Source organism: Stegodyphus dumicola, chromosome 4, assembly GCF_044657685.1.
Source record: "Stegodyphus dumicola isolate Sdum_Otavi_A_Nest chromosome 4, ASM4465768v1".
Taxonomy (NCBI): Eukaryota; Metazoa; Arthropoda; class Arachnida; order Araneae; family Eresidae; genus Stegodyphus; species Stegodyphus dumicola.
The window spans coordinates 248,673,971-248,690,651 of NC_140771.1; the positions used below are offsets into that span (position 1 = coordinate 248,673,971).

Genomic DNA, 16,681 nt, shown 5'->3' on the forward strand with positions numbered 1-16,681 from the left:
ATAAAAATAAGTCCAACATAATTAAGCTATAACTTTCTTATTTTCAGTGAGCCGCTCTTTCATTTGTATATTCTCTTATGCTTATCTTCTCCTTAAGTTAGTTAATTGTCTTTTATTAGGTGATTCTTAAAAGTAAAGGTGTTGATTTCATCTTCTATCATATACGAGGACATACTGGCAATGTAAGAAATGAAAGGGTTGATTGGAGCAAAATAATTTTCAAGTGGAATGAATTATATCGAAATTCATCCATTCTCTTTCTGACTGAATTATTTTACCCTTCTATTTCTCCTTTCAAAAACTCAACAATAAACATTTTCCTGGAATTTTGAAATTAGGAAATTTCTAATTTCAATTCTTATCTGAAGAAATTTGTACTTTCTCATATTCCGGGCACGTAAAGTGCAACTCTTCTCCTTTATTGTCCGGAACAGTGTTTTATATATTGACAACAAATTACTCGTATATAAAACCCTCTTGCGTCCTGTGTTTTGTCACGGCTACCCAGTTTGGGCATACTCTCGCCGCACCAGTCCCAAACAGTTACGAACGGCTGAGAACTGCGTCCTGAGACAAATGGCTGCCCATGTTACATCAGAAATAATAAAATTCACGAAGAACTAGATGTTACTCAAGCTACGTGCCTACTACCAGTTTATAGCACACAATTTTCATTCAGCCTCAGGAAAAATAGCTATAGCATTATCCCAATGTATATAACTACTGCTCTCCAGAAGATGTCAAAATACCTATAATTCATAATTACCTAATGTAGATGTCATTTCATTTATGTAGGTGTTTAAGATTCATTTTCCTATGTTAATGTATTTTCGGTGTCCTAATCTAATCTCCTTTATGTGCTCATTCTTTCTGTGCCATGTTATTCCTTCTTAAAGAGCTCCATTCATTCATCCATTATTCCTATTGCCGCGATATTTCTGTTATAACGCAACGTGTCCGGCTCATGACACTTAAGCGCAAAGAGCGCATGACGGTGTAATGTCAGGACCGGGTGGCGTAATGGCAAACCGCACATTGAGTTGGTCAATGTTAACGAATTTCGCTTACTGCGCATGCTCAGTGTCGTACCGTTGGCGTAGGATAAAATACTGGCGACTAAACATAAGTAGCCCTACACAAGCCTGCTCGTCATGTAGGTCTTATCGACTGTTTACAATTGCAGTACTACGGAAATTTGTGCTTAATTGTTGCTTCTTTTTCATTTCATTGTGGTTTATTTTGCTCATAACCATGATAATAATTTCTTTGACTAAACTTCAGTAATTTAAACTGGAATTATTCTTTAATTTGTTAAAGTGGAACAAATGGAATGTATAGTAAATAATCAGTTGCTTTTTTTCCTCAGAAATGTAACCAATATACATTCAGCTAAATATATCTTGTAATGTTTCCTGTTTTGTAATCCTTCTTAAACGAACATTTGCGTAGTTTACAATCGATATTTACACTCTAATTAATGAAGCAACTTACTGAGTAACAAGTTTTAAAACCCCGAACTGTTTTACGCTCAGATAACAGAATATTAACCATACACCGCATTTATCTTCTTTTAGAATTGTGCCAAAGTCGTAATAGCGCCAAATTCTCTTCTGAGCATGCGCAGTACGCAAAATCCGTTTAACATTGATCAACTGAATGTGCGGTCTGCCATTACGCGACCGGGGTGGCAGGAGGATTGGAATTGGGAAGAAGAGGGGGACTACAGGGACATCACAAGTGGAGAAAACGAGTAGATCACGGGTGAGGAAAGCCGCCAGTGGTCTGATGTTAGAGTCCTCAGCAAATACAATATAGTCGAAGATTTTAAAGAACTGGAGATGCGGACAATTTCTTGCTTTGTCGAGAAAAGTTCTGTTTGATCGATGTAGAAATTCTTCCACACTTTCAATACGTAAATCCCTATGAAGGGTCACATTTGATACATAAAAATGTGCATTAGTAATTATTCTGAGAAGCTTATTTTGTGTAATTTGGAGCTTCTTAATATTCTTTTGTGAGTAGTTTGCCCAAGCAGGGAAGGCATATGAAAAGATTTGCTTAATAATTGCGGTATAAATGTGGCGTTTTCTTCTCAGGTCCAACTTTGAAGATTTATCTATAAGAGGGATGAGGTTTTTAATTGCAGCGGATGTAAACATCGAGCACTTTAAGTATGATCTGTCCAATTGAATCTGTTGTTTAAGACTACTCCAAGGCACGTGGCCTTTTTAACTATGGGAACTTCCACGTCGAAGAATTTGACTTTCTTGTCGAGGGGTATTCTAGAATGTTTTTTGTTTTTTCCCGATAATAAGCTGCGACTTTTGACCGTTAATAGCGATTCTCCATTTTGTAGATATGTTCGATGGATGGTATTTTTTCCTGTAGTTTTCTTAGTGCATGTTCTTGACTGTGTGACTTAACGGCCAGGGCCGTATCGTCGGCGTAACAACCCAGGTACGAGTTTATGTCTTTACACATATTAGGGAAAAATCTACCACATAAAATAAGTACAAAATGGGTCCTAGAATAGATCCTTGAGCTACCCCGGCGTTCAAATGCTTAGCTTCTGAGTTTTCATTTCCAAAACTTGTAGAGACATTAGGTATTTTGTTTGAAGCAAGTGAGATGAAAAATGAACAATCGCCTTCGCCGGGAATCGAACCACGGACCTCTGGAATACGGGGCCAGCGTGCAGAACCACTACACCACGAAGGCACGCTAGGAAGGCGGGAGAAATACCTTATGCTTATATACTCTCCTTTTAAAGGGCGACTGGGGTTTTTAGGGGACCCAGTCGCCAAATCCTGGGTGGGGAGAAATCATCATCCACCACGCTTTTAGTTCGGGCGACACTGTAGTGATATTAGGTATTTTGTTTGAAGCATCTAGACAAGAGCCAGTGCACCTCGAAGCGATTTTTTCGAAATTCGAATTCGAATTTTTTTTAATTTTATGTTTTGTGACGAAATCACGTCATTTTGAGACATAATGGGCTATAGGAAAGCGAGATTTTACTCTACACATTCCATTTTCACGTCGTCATGAAACGTAGGCACTTGGCTATTTTACGAACTTAAAATAAATTTTGTGTTTCAATAAATCGATTCAATACGAATTTATTTAACAAAGGGAGCTTAACACCTTTTCAACGGGATTTTTTTTCTAAAAAAGTTTATTTTTAAAAATATACGGTTTATTTTTCTTCAATTTTTGGGACACGTTAAACTTTCATCCTTGCGACTGATTTTACAAAAAGAATTTTGGAAAAATGATAATATTTTGAATTAAATTTTTTTTTTCAAATGAAGCTTCCGAGTACACTTCTCACATCTTTAAAAATGTGATTTTGGCAACAATTTTCCTGTCTTGTTGATAGATTTTTGATGAAATGGCATCATTTTGAATAATTTCATTCTTTTAGAAATATAGGTTTGGCAACAATTTTTCATCGTATTTCTTATGTCTCTGTTTTTAAGAGATTGGCATATTTCATTGTCATTTTTATATATGTATAATACATTTTTATTGATTTTTTTTTTGATAAAGTTGTTCTGCAGGGTAAAATTCTGCGCGGAATTTTTTGTTTTTGTGTTGTTTTCATGTTATTTTTTGCTTATTTCACTGTTTGTAAGATATTGAAAAGCTTTGCATGATTTTTTTCTTCAACGGAAGGTTGGTTAATTTTTTTATTAGGATAATTAATATTTGTATTAAGGGATATATCTTATTTCATTGTAATTTTTTTCTCTTGAAAATATAAGATCAAATATCATTAATTATACTTTGCTTTTCAGAATTTTTTTTGCATTCTTTTATGTTATTTATTGCTCATTTCACTGCCTTTAAGATATTGAAAAGTTTTGAGTGATTTTTTTTAGAAAACAAAGTTCTTAACTTCCTTTATACCATTTGAGTTCTTAAGATTTTGCAAAGGGAAGTTTTTTCCTTTATTTATTAGGATAATTAATATTTGTATTAAGGGATATTGCTTATTTCATTGTAATTTTGTTATACGTAATAACTTTTTTTTATGAAGTTGTTCTGCAGGGTAAAATTCTACGCAGTTTTAAAATTTAACGTTTGGTGTTTCCTTCACCATTTTCCAGGTACATTTAAAAGCCAGACGAAGGCTGGCAGCGAAGCTGCTAGTAAGTGGAATAAAGCATCTATTAACACCCCGTCTTGCTTTTGAACTCCTGTCAAAATTTGGATCATTTTCAACAAATTGGTCCATAAATTCAGTTATAGTGGTCAACTCAACCTCCTTTTTACAAACGCCATCGAAAGTTCTTTTTGCTCTTCTTCGAAATCACTACTATCAATATTTTTGTTTTCTTCTCGCTCAGTTAATTCCTTGAGAAATCATTAGAAAGACTAGCTCCTGTTTCTTGAACTATTTCTTCGACGTCTTCCACATTTACCTCATCTAAACCGGTTTGTTGTTTCGCTAATTCCATTATTTCTTCCACTATTTCATCCATATCGACAGAGTGTCCATTGTGTTCGCTCTTACTTAAATCTGGCCGAATGTTCTTCCATACTCCTTTCAAAGATCTTTCTGTTATCTCATTCCAAGAAAGGTTTATGTTTTCTACAGCATTCATGATATTGCAGTTTTTCCAAAATTCTCTTGTTGATTGCGTCTCTTCTCCGTCTGTTTTTTCAAACATCTGCTTAAATGTTCGCCGCAAGTAACAAGCCTTAAAATTGGATATAACGCCTTGTTCCATTGGTTGGATTAAGGCAGTTGTGTTAGGCGGCAAGAAAACCACTTCGACTGGAATGCATGTTGTTAAGTCTGATAAATTTGTTGGGTGGCTTGGAGCATTATCAATTAATAGTAGTGCTTTTTTTCTTTTTTTCAAGTTTTTTAATTTCGCAATAACGTTTAACAGACGGGCAGAAATGTTCAGTGAACCAATCCTGGAAAATTTTCATAGTTATCCATGATTTTTTATTAGACTCCCAAATTACAGGTAAAGTTGATTTAGATATGCCTTTCATCGCTCTTGGGTTTTTGGAGTGGTAAACTAGTAGTGGTTTTAATTTGAAATCTCCGCTTGCGTTGCCACCCAGTAGATGTGTTAAGCGATCTTTTGCAGCTTTAAATCCTGATGCTCGTTTCTCTTCACGGGATAGAAATGTTCGTTTTGGCATTCTTTTCCAAAACAGGCCTGTTTCATCAACATTAAAAACCAATTCTGGAGGATAGTTTCCTTCTTCAATTGTTGTTTTTAATGTTGCTGGGAATTCAGCCGCCGCTTTCGTATCACCACTTGCTGCTTCTCCTGTAATCTTTATGTTGTGAAGATTAATTCGATAAATGAAGATTATTTCGATTCTAATAAACCATTCTCGACTAGCAACGAAAGTTTCACTTACGTCACTTGCCTCAGCCAGAATGTAATTAAAAATGCCTCTAGCTTTTTCCATTATGATAGATTGGCTTAATGGCATATTGCGTTCAATTTCGTCGTCAATCCATATAGACAGTCGTTTTTCCATTTCCTCTATAATGTTATTTCTAGAACGGATAATTCTAGTTGCAGAGCTTGACGTAGTTGCAGTTGCCGATGACAGTATTTTTTTCTTTATAACGTTGCGCGCCTCTAACTTGCACGCAACCAAGAGGTGACTGTGAAAGCTTGTATAAACCACAGAGTCTTATAAAGGGTTTAAGTCCCTTTTTATTCAACGTAATAAATTACAATGGCGTCCTCTTGACGCTTACAGACTGTGCCCACTAGGCAGTCAAATAAAAATAATAACCTGAAAAAGAAAGTAAAGACAAGATTCTAACAACGAGGCTCTCTAAAATAACTAACTCACCGCGTTTTACAAATACCGCAGCTAATTCAGCAGACCTGAAGCTCACTGGAACAATTGCAACTACTTCCCGCCAAGCACATAGGCCGCAACGCGGGGTTCTTCAATTCTCGATAACTACCTCCGCGCTCGCTAAGTAAGAATAACTCTCTCACCGAACTCGTTTCCTTCTATTTAAATCATACTACTTCCGCTGATAATTTGAATGCTTGCGCGTTCTACTCAAATTTACATATTCTGGCATTGGCAGTTCCAGGGGAAAGTAAGGATTGACAGGAAAGATAGTTTAAACTTAAAATAAATGTTAGTTAAAATAAATATAAACCCTACATCTTTATTCTTAAGAATTGTCCTCATTGTTGAAGTTGCCAAAATCAATGCAGCACTAATTTGAGATTGACGTTCACCAGAATCTAATCTTCTAATCACTTGCATTTTAGTTTCCAGTGAAATGATTTTTCTGGTTGCTTTCTTTTCTTGTTTTTTATTATCACCCATGATAAAAACTAAAGATCATAATATTTGTCACTGTATTAATCGTTATAGTATTATATAAATTTCTACTTATAATAATGACAAAAAATGTTTCTGATGATAAAAATGCGTCCGTAAAGCATCGCACCAAACAAGAAACACAACTACACTGTTTCGGATATGTTTTTTGGAAACCTAGCGCTGCGCACAATTTCGGGGAATACCCGGGTTGAAATAAAAGAGCGCTAAACCGAAACAGCGGTAAGCGGGGTCTTACTGTAGTTTTAACTTGGTTTTAGCTTCCTTATTTTTTTTTAAAGTGAAAATAGATCGATGTGTACATGGACAAAGTCAAGGCAGTGCGCATTCCGAGTTTGTGTAATTCTCTGATGTTTTATAAGTGAAAGTAGATCAATGTGTACATAGAGACCGAGTTTGTGTAATTCTTATTTTGGTTTTGTTTAGCGGCCATCTTGAAATTGTGGCTTCCCGGCGCCGGTCTTGGCGTCAAAAAAGGATCGGGGGAAAAAAAAAAAAAAAAAAGGAAGAAGAAGAAGGGGTACTTAATAGTAAACTGTTACCTAAATTTTAAATTAAAAAGTTGTGAATAACTACCATTTTACATGCAGAAAATTATATACAAACTTCAGCCAGTCATCATAATATTAAAACTCATGAATCAATCAGAATGAAGATTCAGCAGAACTGGTCTTTCATACTGAACACTTGACATTCTTATTGTCCTGCCATGTGGCCGTTTTTCTTTCTTATTTCAAGTATGTTGTAAAAATGTAAAAATTTCTTAAAGAATAGACGCACATCTTTCTGTGATTTAGCTGGTCAAGAAACTGTTTTATCAGCAATTAAAAAAATAAATAAATAAATAAATAAATAAATAAATCTGAAATGTTTCAGATTTTAAATTACGTCCAAAGGGGCGTTTTTTAACATTTTGTGTGTTACCTTTCTTTATTAAATATCATGTTCCTCGCACTTAAACCATAAGATCCAGTGCAACAGCAATATCGCAAAATAGTTTTAAAACGAGCATATCTTTAGAATTTCCGATACAGAGACTCACGCGCTGGAGATAAAAATGTTTTTTCTGCACAACGTTGCCATTGCTCGCTTTGAAATCCTTGAGTTTGTTAATCAAAAATTCGTCAAAGTTTTAAAAAATAGGAAATCGATCATAAAACAAATTTCAAATTTGGTCTTCCACATGCTCGTATTCGTTGGAGGATTACGTTATTCAAAATTCGATGACTCTATGTACCGTTGTTTTATCACAATACGAGAAATATACATACATTTATGCAGATTTTTCATTATTTAATTTCTTCAAATATAATGCAGGACTCTAACATTTTGTGGCAACAGTTTGAAAAGTGAACCGACATTTATAAGTCCGATGCAAAATGCCAAAACGAAACTAATAGTCCTTCGGGATTCAAATCCCTTTGGACTAATAAAATAAAATAAAAATAAAACACTCTTTTATAAAAGCTAAAAGGAAACATTTTTTTTTTCCTTTTAAAGAATGAGTATGAACCTATATGGTATTATAACTATATGGTTCAAGGAACTATCTAAAAAGTTAGATAATATATTGTACTGCTATAATATAAATATAATTATGTTAGTTCAATTTTTTTGTAATTGGAAGTAGATGTATCCAACCAAGGAAAATATGAAATAGACCTCACATAAAAATTTTTATGAACCTGCTGTAAGTTTAATCATAATAACATAAATGTGAAAAAGGAGCTAAGTTCTGGGAAAATGATGTTTGGAGTAGTCGGTATCACCGATAAAAGAGTTGATATCTAACAGATGGCATAGCAGCAGTTCCTTTATTCCATAGCATTTTTTATTTAAGTTCCATAGCAGCAGTTCCTTTATTCATAGCTGTAGGAATGCACAGCGTTCTTCAATTCATTTAAAAAATAAATTTATTACTTTCTTTGGTATCGGATTTTAAACTTGGCAAATTTTAATTGTCAAATAAATTACATTAACAATATTGACTTCTCCTATTAGAAATTAACTTGCCGAGTTAGAAATCTGATATAAAATTCTAAAACTATAAGAGATTGATTAATGAAATTTGAGATTCTAGGTCTTCAAGCGAGCTCTATTAGACATGCAAAATTGCAAGTTTTGTAGGTCTAATAGTTTTTGAGAAATGAGGGAGTCAAAAGAAGTTGGAAATGATTCGTGTAAAATACGCATGGCCGTATCTTGCTGTTTTCTTTGCTTGTCTTTTATGAACTCGACTGGCACACTGCCATGTGTACTGTACAAATACTGTTTAATTATTTTTTTCATGATGCTAATGTTAAAAGTTTCAAATGTGTGTTATTAAACTCTTACAGCTAAAAATGATATAATTATTTGTCTTCTTACTTTCATTAGGTAATAGCCTTCATCTGTGGTTTAATTGTCATTCTTTTGATGATCTTATGTCTTGCATCATCGAACTGGCTAACTGCTGTAAAGTTTAGACAAGGTCTTTGGGAACACTGTGTGGATGATGGTGCCATGAAACCTCTACCATTTAACCTCGATGTAAGACCAGGCTGTTATCCAGTTAGAAAAGAAAGTATGTATAATTTGAATATAATTTATTTTATTTCACAGCAACATCTCTAATAAATGTGTTGAATATATTTATGCAATAATCTTTGGGAAATATTTGTGACATTTTGAATAAAATTCACTATTGTACCATTCCTATCTCTTCATGTTATTAGCAAAATATATGAGTATTTCAATGAAGATATTAAAAATAAATAAGGAAAATATAAATTAAAAATAGAATAAAATCTGAAAAAGTTCAAATTTTAACAAGCCAAAAAAACTTAAAATTTAATGTGTTTTATCAGTAGAGATTATGAATAGAGATGACCATGGTGAAATTGCAAAACATTTTATAGGACTATACATGAAATATTTTTAGACGATATAGGTAACATGAGAACATTGTGTATTTTCTGTACAGTTAGAAAAGTGAAAAAGTATATAACTTAATTCTGTAAAAATATTTAACACTTTTAATCACATATATCTTGAATTAAATGCATTTTTATTTAAATCAATCACATAAAAAGTTTAAAAAAAATTCTTAGGAACTGAATACCTAGGATAATTTAATTTATTAATCAGTAATAGTCAGACTAAATTTGAAAGATAAATATCTTACTGAATGGCAACAGACTCGAATGAAAAGTGAAACAATGGAGAGTATTTTAAGTGAATTAGTGCAAATTTATGTTTTGTGATTAACAGCCCTTTTGGTTTAATAATGATTTTTAATAACTTCCATTGATGCCAGTTTGATATTTTGATTTATCTGCTTAGCAACTAAATGGGTAAGCCTTCAAATGTGGATAAGATCTCTAAATGCAGGTTCATAGGAATGAGAAAGCTGCATGATGCTTTTATGCATTTTCCTATATATAATGCAAATACAGTCAAAAGTCGTTAATCCGGACTCGTCGGGACTTCGGCGATTCCGGATTATAGATCATCAGTTTAAATCTCGTAAGATGGCATGCAGAAATTCTAAAATTAAAAATATGAAACCGTAATTTATGAGATAAAGAACAATTATGATCTAAAGGGTATCAAAATTTACAAAAAAAAAAAAAAAAAAAAAAAAAAAACTTAATATTTATTTGTTTACTTTATTAAACATTTCTTTCAATGTAAGATGTTTTATGTGCTAATACTTTCTCTTTAATTCTATATAAACAGACATAATTTCTTGTTCAGTTACAAAGTTCCGTTGTTTAAGTCCTGTAATTACTGTGCCGAGAATACCGACTAACTTGTCAATCAAAATTTTTTTGTTTTCACTAACCTCTCTGTCACTTTCTTCATGCTTATATCCATTTTTTTCAGCAATTCCACTTTTTGTTTGATGGACACCGAAACATACTTTCGCTTTGTAGATCCTTTGGGAGCTCCAGCATCGGAAATTCCATTTGACATAATCAAAATTTCAAGCTTACTTTTATAAAATTGCTCTAACAGTCTGCAAAAAATAATAAGCCGGATCCAATTCGAAGATTAAGGAACAACGCAATCTGCAACATTAACTGAAATAGATAATTAGATAATTTTAGCTTACACCCTCCGTTATACATTAAACGCGCACACGCATATGCACAGTAGTCAAGGTCTTACGTGCACGTGTAAAACGCCTGTGCGCATGCGCAGAAAGTTTTTAGCTTTGAGGTCCGGATTATGGGTGTCCGAATTAACGACTTTTGACTGTATAGGTTAGAAACTCGTGCATGAAAGCATTCCTTCTTTTGACAGATAATCCAAATAATTACCTTCGTTAAACCAAACCAGGTTTTTAGATTCATCCATTATAATTGGTTCTTAAAACAATTTATTCAAAGAAGTCTTATGCTATATATCATTATGCTATATTTAAATAAAAAATGGAAAAAAAGGGGAACTTTTTTATAAACCTAATAAAATTGTTGAAATAAACTGGAAGGGCAGATAAGGGGAAAATGTCTGCATAAACATGTTAAAATACTTCTTTCCAAGGAATTCGTTGGAAAATAATCTTAACATAAGTTTTTCTAATCAGATATTTTATGTTAGTTTTGAAGTTGATAGTTGAGGAATCTTCAAAATTTTGCAATATGAAAGTCTTGCTTGCATGGTTTGGTACTAATTCTGGTTTTTAGCATTTTGCAATACTTGTTTTTTAGGTACAGAGAGGTAAATAAAAGGGGTAGATGCTCAATGCTTTATTGCTCTCGCTCTCCAGTTGATGATGAAACTCAACTTCCATTCTTCATGCCTTAAAATTGCAACTTAGAACATATATTAGATGTAGATATAACTTTGTTCTAACATTTATATTTTCACATAAAATAAGATTCTCCTCCCCAAAATGAAAATGAAAAAAAAATTTTTTTTTTTTCAATTTTATTTCTTGAATTATACCAAAGTGACACATTTTAAAGCTAATCATTTGTAGCAGATAACAAATGATGATGTGTTGGTTGCTTGCAATTTATGACCGGATGTTCATAGTGGGTGAGAGATTTGGAGAATGTGCTGGCCAGGATAACAGTCAAACAGTTTCTGTGTCAAGGTAGGTCAGGACAACACGGGAAACATAAAATTGTGCATTATTTTGTTGAAAGATGCTGTCATGCAGGCCTCGAAGGTAGGGCACAGCAATGTATTGGCAACTGTCCACATTACCAGCTATATAAACAAAAGGTGACCCAGTGTTGGACCCATATGACGATGGTGAATGCAAGTTAGAAACATTTCTTTTTCTTGGTGCCTTCACATATGGATAGGTACATCATGATGCTTGTATGCAAAATCGGAATTCATGTGAAAAGGTAGTGTGGTACTACTTCTGCGTCCAATGTAATCATTTCTCACGTCACTGTAGGGCATGCCTTTGCTGCAGCATCAAGGGAAGCCACAGCAATGGCCAAATCAGACCATCTGAAAGTTAAAATATATTGTTTTATTTACATCATTAGAACTTGTGTAACTGTGACAGCTATATGAGGGACAATGTGTTTTGTTTCAAATTTAACTTGATCAGGTTCTTTGGTAAGTGCCTGTACATTAATCAGTAATAGTCGAGGTGGTGCTAATAATAATTCATTTTTACTTTATTCACAGATGTTGTCTCCTCTCAGTTTCTTTTTTAACTTTAAATAATGTTAAAACAGTGAAAAAAAGATTGTTTATTATAAATTCATTAATGTAAGTATTTTATTATTGTATCTAAAATTAAATACTAAAATATGTGTATAAAAGTAAAATAATGAAAGTGATGGAACTGTATTTTATTAGTTTGTTTCTAAGTAAGTTTTTGAAAATGAAAGTACTTTGTCCAGCCAGGTTTTTAATTTAGTAATGTAAATGTACTTAGTGTTATCTTTCATTTGGTGAAGATCTCTGTTTTTTATATACTTTTTTCTTTGCTTCCCTCCCCTCAAGGTTACATTCAAGGAGCTGCTGCCCTTTGTGTAATTACGTTACTTATGGATATTGGAGCCACTGTGATGACAGGAATGGGATTATGCAGTAAAGATCCCACTCGCAAGTATCAGTTATACAGACTTGCACTGTATACCATGGTTGGTGCATGTAAGTTAAAACTGTTGTTGTATCATTCATAAATAATAATGAAATGCTTGAATTTGTATAGAAAATAAATATAAAATACAGTCAAAAGTTGTTAATCCGGACTCGTCGGGACTTCGGCGATTCCGGATTATCGATTTTTCCGCATTATAGAACATCAGTTTAAATCTCGTAAGATGGCATGCAGAAATTCTAAAATTTAAAAATGTGAAACCGTAATTTATGAAATAAAGAACAATTATGATCTAAAGGGTATCAAAATTTACACACACACACACACAAAAAAAGCTTAGTATTTATTTGTTTACTTTATTAAACATTTCTTTTAATGTAAGTTGTTTAAGTTGCTTCGTTTTATGTGATAATACCTTCTCTTTAATTCTATAAACAGACATAATTTCTTGTTCAGTTACAAAGTTCCGTAATTGCTGTGCCAAGAATACCGACTAACTTGTCAATCGAAATTTTTTCGTTTTCACTAACCTCTCTGTCTCATTCTTCATGTCTTTATCCATTTTTTGCAGCAATTCCACTTTTTGTTTGATGGACATCGAAACATACTTTCGTTTTGTACGATCCTTTGGGAGCTCCAGAATCGGAAATTCTATTTGACATAATCGAAAGTTCAAGTTTACTTTTATAAAATTGCTCTTACAGTCTGCAAAAAATAAGCCGGATCCAATTCGAAGATTAAGGAACAACGCAATCATCAACATTAACTGAAATAGATAATTAGATAATTTTAGCTTATACCGTCCGTTATACGTAAAACATGCACGCGAAAATGTATTCTGCGTTTGCGCACATGCATAGGCACAGACGTAAAAGGTCTTACGCGCATGCGTAAACGCCTATGCGCATGTGTCAAGGCGGCGCATGCGCAGAAAGTTTTTAGCTTTGAGGTCCGGATTATGGGTGTCCGAATTAACGACTTTAACTGTACTATATTTTTATTTAGTTAAATTTGAGTAGATAAAATACTTTGTTAGTCAAAGGGGCTTTGTCCCTGAAGGACTATTGTTTTCGTTTTGCGATTTTGCGTTGAATCACTATAAATGTCCATTTCACTTTTCAAACTGTTGCCATCGAATGTTAGTGTCCTGCATTATGTTTGAAGAAATTAAATAATGAAAAATCTGCATAAATGTATGCATATTTCTCGCATTGTTATAAAACAACAGTACATAGAGCCATCGAATTTTGAATGACGTAATCCTCCTACGAATATGGGCACGAGGAAGATCAAATTTGAAATTTGTTTTATGAACGATTTCATATTTTTACAACTTTAACGAATTTTTGAGTAACAAACTCAACGATTTAAAAGCAATGGCAACACTCTATTGGGGGGGGGGGAACCTTTTTGTCTCCAGCGTGCAAAAAAGAAGAGCAGTCTAGATTTTGAAGTACAGAGGAATATTTATTCACATTAAATGGAAAATTATTCACAATACCTTTAACTGTAATCTCTATAATGTATAACTCAATTAAAACATAAAGCTCAATTTACTGTTTCAAAACAATCATAAATTTTTGCTATAGTAACCAAGGCAGAACTCCAGATGACAGTAAACTATGAAAGCAAGTCAGTTTTATAAATTTGCAGGGGATGCTGTTTGATTATTGAAAAGTACTAAAAGTTCAATGAAATACATTTAACAGAATCTTATCCGCCAGCCCTTGAAAGTTATGAACATTAATATCTGTGTGCTGTACGTACATTTAATATTTGTGTGTTCTACAACTATGTGCTAAATAATATGTGCATGCTATAAATATGTAATGGGGTTGTGTAATATTTGTTTTGTTTTATAATTGTGTTAGGCCTAAGTAATGCAGATGTGTAGTAGTATTTAAGTTATGTAGTATGTTTATTATGTATGTTTTATAGCCATAAATTGTGAAAAATGTCACTACAAACAAATAACAAGTCATCACTCCTTTTTTATTGTTCAAAATGTAGCAATTGTAATATGTTGTTTATCTATTAATCCTAATATGCTTCAAAATCAAGTAATCCTTATATATATATATATATATGTATATGTGTATATATCAATTCAAGGTGAAGCTCTCAAAGAGGTCAAGGGCAAAAGTGATTTCTGTTATATGGGAAACATGATTCGGAACAACTTAAAGTTGTACTAAAATTAATAAGAAAAGTCATCATACTTACAGTGAAAAGTACACATGAAACACTGCAAAAATATTGGCAAAATAAGTGGAGAAAAGAAAAACATAATACTCTGCTGGCCATTAAAATTGCAACACCAGGGTATGCAAATGATTAGTATTTCAGCGCATTTAGATGACGCAAGAGGGAGAAACATTGGATAAAAGAAAAACTGTGTAGTGGATTTCTCATTTGGAAAGAGCTTTGTAAGGTCTGAGTTTGCTGAGAATATCGTGTTGTGCCTCGAATAATAATAAGAAATGCTTAACAGTAAGTGTTGGAATTCGATAAAGGAAGGATCGTTGCCTATTGAGAGTGTGGATTATAATTCAGTGATATCACCAGTTGCACTGGTCGACATCCAACCACTGTTATGCGAATATGGAATAAGTTGGTTGCTGAGGGTCATACTGAACAGCATGCAGGATCTTAGCGCCCTCAAAAATCAAAAGGATCTTAACACCCTCAACTTAATCAAAAAGAGAGACATATTGTGAGGTCAGCCCTGCAAAACCGTACAACCACATCACGGACCATTAGTCAGGAAACGGGCATGTTTACAGCACACCCAGTATCCGCTCATAGGGTGCTTTGATGTTTGCAGCAGCATGGTGACCATTACTTTGCCTTCCCTTGACAATGCAGCATATAGAGAGACGCCGACTCTGGTGCCTGGAACGACTAAGCTGGATACAGGAGTGGCATAATGTCGTCTTTTCAATGAAATCCAGGTTCTGTGTACAATATTCTGATGGCCGTATATGTGTCTGGAGGCTCTGAGAAGACCACACGTTGCCTGCTTGCATTTGATATGGACATAGGGACCCTGCACCTGGTGTGATGGTTTGGGCAGCCATTGGATACATGACACGCACATCTCTAGCTCAGATTGATGGCAGTTTGAATGCAGATCAGTACATTTCTGACATTTTACATCCAGTAGTTGTGCCCTATCTTCGATGCCTGCCAAACGCCATCTTTCAACAAGATAATGCAAGACCACATGTTGCACGTCCAGTTCTGACCTTCATCGATACACAGGGTATTCGACTGCTGCCCTGGCTCGCACGGTTCCCAGATCAGTCACCCATTGAAAACATCTAGTCATGGCTTAGTGAGAGACTGGCTCGCCACCCCTCTCCAGCACATATAGTCATTGAAGTGTGGCACAGACTTGAAGGAGCATGGAATGAGTTGCCAGTTTCTGTCATCCAAGCCCAATTTAAATCCATGCCTAACTGGGCCATTTTAGCTGCCAGGGCTAGCAGATGTTTGTACTAATTCTGCATCCCATTTGGTTTCTTTCATGATGTTTCAATTTTAATGGCTAGTAGTGTATTAATCTGTCTTGTTTACCATTTCAAACAGAACTTGTCAGAACCGTAGTTAGGGTTTTCAGCACCTAGGGATAACTGCATTAACCCATTAACTGCTGCGAAAACCATACAAAATTCATTTCCCAGTCCCACGGTTTTTCACACAGGCGTGTAGTTATGCGATTTATTAGGGGGGAAATAAGTGCAAGTTTTACTTTCACAAAATAAAGAATAAAAGAAAAAATGAATGCACAAAATTTAATGTTTTGAGTAAAAGTATAATAAAAATGATGTTTTTATAATAAAAAGATCCCCAAAATGGAGTTTCCATCAATTCATTTTTAGACCAGTAAAGTGTAATATTAGGTTTCCGTGTTATACCTTGTGAAATCAATATGTCTAGAAAAACATATATTTCTTCTGAACTGGTTGAATGCCACACTTTTGTTCTTCATTTTTCGTTTGCAAGGTGTTAGTTCATATACTCGTCTACAAAACCGTTACTTTCAGTAATAATATGAAGCACGAGCAGTTCATCAGAAATAATTCAAAAATTTGGTTTGAAACATCCGTTATATCTTTCTTTATTCCTGGAACCTACTACAAAAATAAACGAAAATGGAGGACAAAGAATACGTTTTACTCAAACAACACCAGCCAATCACCACACAGTCATTGCTTTCACCGCTTTAGACACACTTCTCTGAAATAGTATCCTCCTTCACATACTTTGTCAAGGTTATTGTGATGT

General features: G+C 34.0%; 1 protein-coding gene across 2 annotated transcripts in view; it reads left to right on the top strand.

Annotated features, from left to right (window-relative positions):
• LOC118200594 (transmembrane protein 47) overlaps nt 1-16,681 on the top strand; it is a 94,365-nt gene that overhangs the window by 70,555 nt on the left and 7,129 nt on the right. For both annotated transcript variants that reach the window (XM_085816206.1, XM_035372553.2), the window contains 2 exons: nt 8,719-8,905; nt 12,295-12,444. In XM_085816206.1, coding sequence (XP_085672332.1) covers nt 8,719-8,905; nt 12,295-12,444 — 337 coding nt within the window. The remainder of the gene's footprint in view (nt 1-8,718; nt 8,906-12,294; nt 12,445-16,681) is intronic.